General features: G+C 36.8%; 1 protein-coding gene across 1 annotated transcript; it reads left to right on the top strand.

Annotated features, from left to right (window-relative positions):
* The first annotated feature begins 7,336 nt into the window (after window positions 1-7,336).
* LOC138151107 (olfactory receptor 5P3-like) lies at window positions 7,337-8,272 on the top strand. Its single transcript, XM_069074598.1, has one exon. The coding sequence runs from the start codon at window positions 7,337-7,339 to the stop codon at window positions 8,270-8,272; it is 936 nt and encodes a 311-aa protein (XP_068930699.1).
* The last annotated feature ends 1,375 nt before the right edge of the window (window positions 8,273-9,647 follow it).

Genomic DNA, 9,647 nt, shown 5'->3' with positions numbered 1-9,647 from the left:
TTGTGTACAATGTTTTCCTGGTTCTGTTCACTTCACTATGCATTAGTGTGTTTCCATTAAGTGTTTCCAGGTTTTTTTGAAATCACCCTACTTGTTATTTCTTATAACAATAACATTTCATTATAATCAATAGCTATAGCTTATTTAACCATTTCCACAATTGATGGGCATCCCTTTGATGTCCAATTCTTAGCCACCACAAAAAGAGCTGCTACAAATATTTTTGTACAAATAAGTCCTTTTCCCTTTTTATGGATGTTTTTTGGATATAGACCCAGCAGTGAGATTGCTGGATCAAAGGCTATGCACAACTTTATAGCCCTTTAGGCATAGTTCCAAATTACTCTAAAGAATTGTTGGATTAATTCACAACTCTACCAAGAGTACATCAGTGCCCCAGTTTTCCCACATTTCCTCTTTTATTTTTTGTCACATTAGCCACTCTAATAGGTATGAGGTGGTACCTTAGAGTTGGTTTAATTTGCATTTCTCTAATCAAGAGTGATTTGGAGTATGTTTCCATATGATAATAGATAGCTTTAATTTCTTTGTCTGAAAACTACCTGTTCATATCCTTTGACTATTTATCAATTGAAGACTTACTTGTATTTATATAAATTTGACTAATTTCTCTATATTTTTGAGAAATGAGGCCTTCATCAGAGATATTTGTTGCAAAATTCTGACCTCTCCCCAGTTTTCTGTTTTTTTTTTTCTTTTTCTTTTTGGAGAGGGGGAGGTAGGGCAATTGGGGTTGTGATTTGTGCAAGGTCACATGGCTGTTTTTGTGTTAAGTGTCTGAGGCAAGATTTGAACTCAGGTCCTCCTGATTACAGGGTCAGTGTTCTATACTCTATGCCACCTAGCTACCCCACTATGGTTTTTTTTATATAATTTTGGTTGCATTGGTTGTGTTTGTGCAAAAACTTCTAAATTTTATACAATCAAAATGATCTATTTTACATTCATTCTGCTGTTTGTAGAACTAGTTCTATGGGGAGGGGAGCTATCTGCAAGTTTTCAGTTCTTCCAGGGTGGTATGATCTAAGGAGAGTTGTAATCACAGCTCTACTGGCTTGTGTTCTGATCTGTGAGCAGCTATAAGCAAGCACTTTTTTCCACTCTGAAAATGTGACCAGGATCCCATTTCTGCTAATGCCCCTGATCACCCTATGGCTGCTACTCAGAATTACATATAGGAAATGCAATAGAATTGTGCTGCCAGTGCCACCAAAAGTTCTCCTGCAATTTTCCTCTGATCAGTTGTCTGTGGGCTGAGGGCTCCAGACACCATCACTGATGAATCAGTCAGTCCTAATACCCATGCCTGCAACGGCATGGGTTGAGTTGACCTACTTTCGATTTTAACCTCTATGGGACAGACCTTTACTGCCAAATTACTATGGGAAATTGTTTGACCCCAAATTTTTGTTGACTCTGCCACTCTAGAATACATTTTGAGTGTTGCAGGGAAACAGGAGAACTCTGTCAAGTACCTGTTTTTACTTGGCAATGTTGGCTCCACCATCATCACTTCCTAATTTTTGACCCTATATTTCTCTTAATTCTTCCTAAATTTCTAGTAGTCTTTTTGTCTGATATGATTTACCCTTCAAAAATGAGTACCTTTCTCATTGCATTGAAATTTTCATTTTTTCAACTATTAATTTGATTATAATTAATTATAATTTTGCTCTGCCTCTTCTGTGCTGTTATTCTACCTTTTCCCCAAAAGCATCATTTGGGAAATAATCATTTTATAGTATAACCCGATCACAATGACTTCATAGAATAATTTGAAAGCTGACACTGCGAATCCTTCTTTGTTTTCCACATAATTTCCCTTTATATTATTTTTGTAGTATATATTGGTTCTTAGGGTACTTCTTCCATCTCACATTCATATTTCTGAATCAAGCTCGAGAAAGCAAGATAAGTAATTACTGCCCTCAAGGTTGTAGGGATAACCTTAAAGGATTATGCAGTTAAAAAAAATACTATTGGCTTGAACCCCTTTCCCCATTCTGTTATGTTTGCTCAAACATCAATCTCCAGTGCCAATTAATATCTCATCAATGTTATCATTTGAGGTAATGTTTAGTTTCCAATTGTTATTTAATCATTTATCATTAATTAGGTTTACAAAGTAATATTTAAATAGTCAGAAGTTAGAAACACATATCTTTGTAATTATCATATCGACAAGGTCCAACAGAGAGGACAAGATCAAATCATCTTACCAAGCTCCACAACTCTTTTCCCCTTGCATGACCAGGGAATGAATGATACCTATGTCTTGGCCCTCAGCTGACTCACAACATATGTCAACTTTCTATTCCAGGGAAATTTTATCATACTGCCTTCATATATGGATGATTGTCCTAACTTAGAATATAGTACTTTTGTTCCAGGATCTGCAGTTTCTACTGAGTTGAGTTTCATAGATGGTCTTTCAGCCTTAGTTGCATGTATGTGTAATCAGTATGGATTATGGCCCGACCAAAATGGATTTAAGGAATTGACCAGGACCAATTTTCATGCTTAGTGAACACGATCACAATCACAATTGCCACATGTTGATCCCAGAAGAGTTTTTGAGAACTTCCACAGCAGATCATAGTTACTAGCTTGGCTGTGTTGCTATCCAATTTAGTTTTTCAATTTTCAATTTTCAATATCCTGGATAAACATTGATAAAGAAAAAATAAATGAAGCCCCTCGAGAATTCTGTGAACTTCTCAGACAATTCTTCTCTGTGATCGTAATGTCTTCAATCCCAGTGGATTTGAAATGGTATTTTAATGATGTAGGTTATATTTGGTGTTAGGGTCTCAAGGGGTTATATCCCAAATGCTACTAAACCCAACTTAAATTTGATGCTTCCAGGCAAAGAGTCTAACTTGGAGTCTACACTTATCATCTTCTTGCATCAATAGGTACCACTACTGTTCTTGGTTTTACTTAGATCTGATTTTTTTCTTTGTAGCTTATTTAAGGAGGCCTGTACATTTCTCATGCCATGTTTCTGGTCCCCTGTTGGGCCATGTTACATCAAAATTTTGAAGTGAGCTATATGCATGGAGTATTATTACACCATGTTATTTAGTAACTGCTGATCTGCCCTAGGTCACATCATATGTCTTGAAATGTCATTACAAACAGTAAGTACCTGATAGAAGATGATTAGAGGTAAGGAAAGCCTAGGTAAAGATCTCTGTGAATACATAGATGCATTTGTTTCATGTAAAACTCCCACATTCTCTTTTCAGATTAAGAATTTAAGGGGGAAAGTTTCACTAACATTTGTTGTTTGATGTGGTGAAGAAAGAATTGTACTTGAAGTCAGGGGACCTGGGTTCAAATCCCACATCTGAGTCTTATTGGCTATGACTGTGATTATGGATAAATGACCTAACTTCTATGATCCTCAGTTATCTAATCTGTAAAGTGAGATATTTCCCCTGGGAGAAAAGCAATTTATAAAATTTAAATTGTGGTATTGAATGATTAGAATTAATATTGTTTGATAATTATGATCAGGTAACCACCATAAATGAGATTTGAAGTTTTCAGAAGTGATTTGTTGCCTTCACTTGAAGGCACAAGGACAGAGACTTGTTCTAGGTATTAGACATACAAAGAAAAAAACATGAAAGAGTTGGTAAGCTCAGGGAGTTTACTTTCTGTTGGAGAGGAAGTGATAACATATTTTTACGATAAGTAAATGCAAGGTAACTTGAGCAGGGCTAGAGTTTAAGAAACTAGACTTCCTGTAAGTGGTGACCCACAAGCTGAGCCACAAAGGAAGATTGAGATTCTAAGAAGTAAAGGTGAGGAAGGGCATTTGGAGCATGGAGGATGGTCTGTGCAGAGGGATAGAGATAGGGGTAGAATTCTGAGTCAGGGGAACAGACAGTAGGCAAGTTGGGCTGGAATGTAGAGTTTAAGGTTGGGAACAGAGTGAAGTAAATCTAAGGAGGGAGACAGGATTCAGGTTGTGCCAGAATCTAAATATCAAGGTGAAGATCTATTATTTTGTTCTCAGGGCAATAAGGGATGTGTTCAAGGCTTGAGTGACATGGTCACTCACATGCTTTAGGAAGATCATTGTTATAGGTTTTTAAAGGATAGGTTAGAGGAATGAGAGACTGGACTTTTAACTAAGAAGCTTTTTCAATAGTCCAAGTATGAGGAGATGTGAGCCTGGGTTAGGGAGGTGGCTGTGTAAGTGGACTTAAGGAGAGATGTGATATATGTTGTTGTTTTAAAAGTGGCAAGATTTGGCAGTTGACAAGTTGGGGAAGGGAAGATGGAAGAGTAGAGATTAATTCCAAGACTGTAACTGAGGGTCCTTAGTATGATTGTGGGCCTCTGAACAGAAATAAGGAATTATGGAGATAAGTGGTTTTAGGATGAAGGCTGGGACTAGTTGAGTTTGGAATGCCCTTGGAATTCAATGCTGGAGATACACACATACACAAATATACATATATTCAAAAATAGACAAAGGAGTCTCAGAAGTAAAAGTTAAACAGGTAAAAGGAATACTAGTACCAACAGAACCAGTGTCATTCAATCTCATGAGGAGAAAGAATCCAAGAAAAGTAGGTGGTCCACAGTGTCACATCCTTCAAAGAGGTCAAGGCAAATCAACCAGTAAGCAAGTAATTTTTAAGCACATATTTTTTTTTCATCCACTTTCCTAGGTGCCAATAATGCAAATAGGACAGCTAGGTAAAACAGTGAATAGAGTACCCAGGCTGAAGTAAGGAAGAGTCCAAATCTGGCCTCTGATACTAACTAGATGTTTGACCCTGGGCAAGTCATTTAACCCTGTTTGCCTCAGTTTCTCATCTGTAAAATGAGCTGGAAAAGGAAATGGCAAAGCACTTCAGTATGTTTGCTAAGAAGACCCCCAAAGAGGTCCTAAAGATTCAGGTATGACTTAAAATGACTAAACCACAATGGATACAAATGCAAAGTCTGAAACAATGTCTATCCTATAGAAATTTAAATGCAGATTACAAAAATTTTTGTGATTTGTAAATGAAGAAATTATTGGCAACTTTTTAGAGAGGAGTTCCAGTGGACTTCTGGGATCAGAAACCAGATTAGAATGGGTTAACAAGTGATCAGGAGGTGAGCAAGTACACACCATATGGGTAGATTTTTTTTTTTATTTTTGAGAACTGATTGGGAAAATTAAGATAAAAGCTATGATAACTGGAAAGGAGATCAGGGACAATTGAAGTTTTTACAAGATTAGTCAGATCTGAGCCCATGTGTAGAAAGAAAGATAGAAACACATAGAGAAAACATGAAAAATTAAAAGGAAGAGCTTTTTTTTTGCCTTTTTTTTTTGGAGAGCAAGTGGGGTTAAGTAACTTGCCCAAGGTTACACTGGCTAGTTTTTTTGTGTTAAGTGTCTGAGGCTGAAACTGAACTCAGGTCCCCCGACTTCGGAGCCAGCACTTTATTCACTGCGCCACCTAGCTGCCCGAACATAGATAATATTACATTTTATGTGTTTTTTTTTTTTTTTGAGGGGAAGGCAGGGAAATTGGGGTTAAGTGACTTGCCCAAGGTTACATAGATAAAAGGGAGTTTTCAATGGGGATAGCTTAGGAAGGATGAAATAGCAAGAATGGAATCAATAAAACAAATAGATATATTGTCCCTGGAGAAAAGGACTGTGTCTTCTTCAGAGAGGAGTTTTGAACTTAAGAAGAGAAAAGCTAAGGGAGCCCACAGGAATGGTCAGGAACATTGTATGCTACGTCCTCTCCTGAGAGGGAAGAGTGAAGTATAAGGTGTTGAAAAATTCACTCAGTACTCTGCAATTTTTTTAGTTAAGGCATTCTTTTTTCTTGTGGTCACAAAGAGCTACACCATTGATTCATAAATGATCATTGTAGTGTGGCATGTTGTGAGCTGAATATTATCTTAATATTTTATATCCTTTCTTAATGGACTAAGAAGAGAAGAAAATGAGTTTAGATTTGGGGGTATGAAGAAAATCCCAAGAAAAAGTAGTATTTAAGAAAATTTCTTTTATTTGGAGCTTACCAAGCATAAACAGATGCAAACATTTCAAGATCTTTTTACTTTTAAAAGAAATATGATGGATATACATGTAAAGTTGTAATTCACTGTTGATTTTTCTACATTTTGAAAATATTTTCTTGTTGTTCTTTCTATCTCCCCATTTCTATCTCTACCCACGTTGGTACTTCTCCCCACACACAGAGGAAGGCCTCCTCTGTGAGAGATGAGTACATAGACAAGGAATTGAAATCAACATATTGGACATACATGAGATTGTATCTGATTCCATATCTTCCTGATGAGAAGTGGTAGTTAATATTTCCTCATCAGTATTTTGAAGACACGATCCATCCCTCTTTTGGTTCAAGTTCTGAGGTCTTTCAAAGTTGTTTCCCTTATCATGATTATTGTGGTTGTCACATAAATATTTCTTCTATTTTTACGGCGTTTCCTCTGCATAAGTTGATAAAAGTGTTTCCACATTATTTCAGAGTAACTGTGTTCATTTCTTCCTGTGGAAGAAGGAATATTTACAACATTCCTATACCAAAATTTGCTCAGCTATTCTCATTGATGGAAGCAATATTTAAACAGGATATGCTTAAAGAAGTTTCAGCAAGTGTTTTACATTATTTTCACCTAGAAACAGCAGTGGTTCCTATGGGAAATTTCCCACATGTTTCAGGCTAGCAATATCTCACCTAAAATAGCCATTTGCAGTAATGCCAATTACTGGGAACAAAATAACTTTAGATGACTTAGAACCCAGATTCCCCATTACTCCTCTTTTGTGATTTTAGAGCACACGCATCATTTGGAAACAAGGACTTTCCTCATACTCAATTAGCATCATGTGGAAAGTGGTCCTGTGAGAAATGAGGGATGACAAAGTAGACTGTTTCTTTGGAAGTGTGGTTACATGGCCAAAGAGTATTTACCCATGTAGGCATATTCCCTGTATATATAAGAAAGGTTCCTAAGGAGGGGATTAAAGTGTACTTTTTATGCTCACAGACTTTTTCACATTGTTATAAAGGCAAAATTGTTAAATCATGCAGTTTTGTTGGTCCATGGGGAAAAAATTTGAGGCAACAATTTTATTTATCTCTGCTTTTCTTATGGACAGACTATCATGGTACACAGGAGCAAAGTGAGGGAGTAAAAAAGTAAAAGGGATATGTAGGAGCTGGTCAGTGAATGTTTCCTGAATACATCAACAGACCTATCCAAAGCTTAATCCTATAATCTTTTAAATCTCTTTTCCTTCTAACAGGCCCTGTTTCAGAGACATATGTCTGACAACTGCACTGCTGTTACTGAATTCATTATTTTGGGGTTAACAGATGACCAAATCCTTTGTATCATCCTCTTTGTGCTATTTCTGGGTGTCTATAGCGTCACATTAGCTGGAAACCTTAGCATAATCACAGTGATTAGGAATAGCTCTCAACTTCATACCCCAATGTACCTTTTCCTCAGCCATTTGGCTTTTGTGGATATTGGCTACTCCTCATCTGTCACACCTCTCATGCTCATCAACTTTCTTACAGATAAGATCTCAATCCCTCTGGGAGGCTGTGTGGCCCAATTTTATTTTGTAGCCACCTTTGGGACAGCTGAGTGCTTCCTGCTGGCTGCAATGGCCTATGATCGCTATGTGGCCATTTGTAACCCCCTACTCTATTCCACCAGCATGTCTAGTGGAGTCTGCTCACTGTTACTCATCATATCCTACCTGGGTGGTTGTGTGAACTCTTTGGTCTTCGTGGATTGCTTACTGAAGCTGTCCTTCTGTGGATCCAATAAAATCAATCACTTTTTCTGTGATTATGCCCCGCTTTTGAAGCTTTCCAGCTACCAAGATGATCTTGCTGAAATTCTTCCTTCCATCTCTGCTGGATCAGTCATTGTAATCACAGTGTTAATTATCATAATCTCTTATATATACATCCTCTTCTCTGTCCTGACCATAAGCTCCACTGAAGGGAGATCCAAAGCTTTCTCAACTTGCACTTCCCACCTCACAGCAGTGACTCTGTTCTTTGGGACCCTTACCTTCATTTATATGATGCCTAAATCTAGTTATTCAACAGATGATAATAAAGTGGTATCTGTTTTCTACATGGTAATGATCCCCATGTTGAACCCTCTGATCTATAGTCTAAGGAACAATGAAGTGAAAAAGGCACTGAGGAAACTGATCAATATGAAACATCTTTCTTCATGATTCAACTGAAAACAACTATTTAATAAGTACGTATTATCTTGCTTTGTTTTGGAGATGAAAGTAGAAAAATGAAAGACTCTTCCTTTAAGGATCTAATATTCTATAGCTACATTGGCTATGATTAAGTGATAGCAATAAATGGGTTTTGGAAAGGCAAGTTACTTAATAGTGTTTGTCTCTGTTCCTCATCTGTAAAATGAGATGGAAAAGGAAATGGCAAACCTCCCCAGTATCTTTTCCAAGAAAACTCCAAATATGGTCATGAATAGTCAGTCAAACACAACTGAAATGATTCAACAATAAATTTTTTCATTTTCATAGGTTAAATTTGTATGTTGATTGCAAATATATGAAAACGCATGCAATGTTCCCCAAACATGGACCTCCTACCCTGCAAAAAGTAAAGAGAGATGTCTTCTCATAGCTCTTCTTTGGGTCTGAAATAGTTTTTTTGGACTCCTGTAAGACTCATTTTCTATTTATTTGTGATGGTTGTTCTTTCTTTTATATTGTTACATTTATTCAATATGTGGGAAGCTTGTTGCACAGTGGATATAGTATCCAGCCTAAATAAGGAAGACTGATCTCTCTGAGTTCCAATTTACCCGCATACACTTATCTACGAGCTGTGTGACCCCGGTCAAGTCACTTAACCCCCTTTACCTGTTTGTGCTCATCTGTAAAATGAACTGGAGGAGGAAATGGCATGTTATTCCAGTATCTTTCCAAATAAAACACCAAAAAGTTTGATGAAGAGATATCACAGAAATGAAAGAACAATAATAAAATTCATTGTATGTGTGTTGTTTTCTTAGCTATGAGTATCATCCCTCTGTATCAGATCATGTAAAACTTTTTTTTCCTGTGTTACTCACATTAGTTGTTTTCTTTTAAAGCACAACCATGTTCCATTATGTTCATATCACACAATTTGTTTAGCGTTTCCTCAATCGCTGCTTATCTGAGTTGTTTCAAGTTCTTTGTTACCACAAAAGTGGTGTTATAAATATTTTGATGAATGTAGAGAATTTTCTTTTGTTAATGATCATCTTTGTGTCATAATACTCTTGTAAAATATATTCTTTTTTCTTTGCTTTAGCTCTTTTTGAGGGGTGAGGATGAAGACATACTAGGAGAAATTTTGGTTATGATAAAACCTATCAATATAGAATCATTAAAAAATAAAAGTCTCCACAATCTTGCTCCTTCTGACCTTTTCAGTGTTATACTTTACTCCTATCCATGCAGTGTAAAATCTAGCTGCTCTAGGCTATTTGCCTTTTCCCACACATGACACTCTATCTTCTGTGTCTTTGCACTGGCTCTCTCACATGCCTGAAATGTTTTGCCTCCTTAGGTCTGCCACTTGGTTTCC

The sequence above is a fragment of the Petaurus breviceps genome, unplaced genomic scaffold (genome assembly GCF_028583685.1).
Source record: "Petaurus breviceps papuanus isolate PSGF00001 unplaced genomic scaffold, PetGlider_PUasm1.0 140, whole genome shotgun sequence".
NCBI classification, from domain to species: domain Eukaryota; kingdom Metazoa; phylum Chordata; class Mammalia; order Diprotodontia; family Petauridae; genus Petaurus; species Petaurus breviceps.
This window is presented reverse-complemented; position numbering and strand designations above follow the sequence as displayed.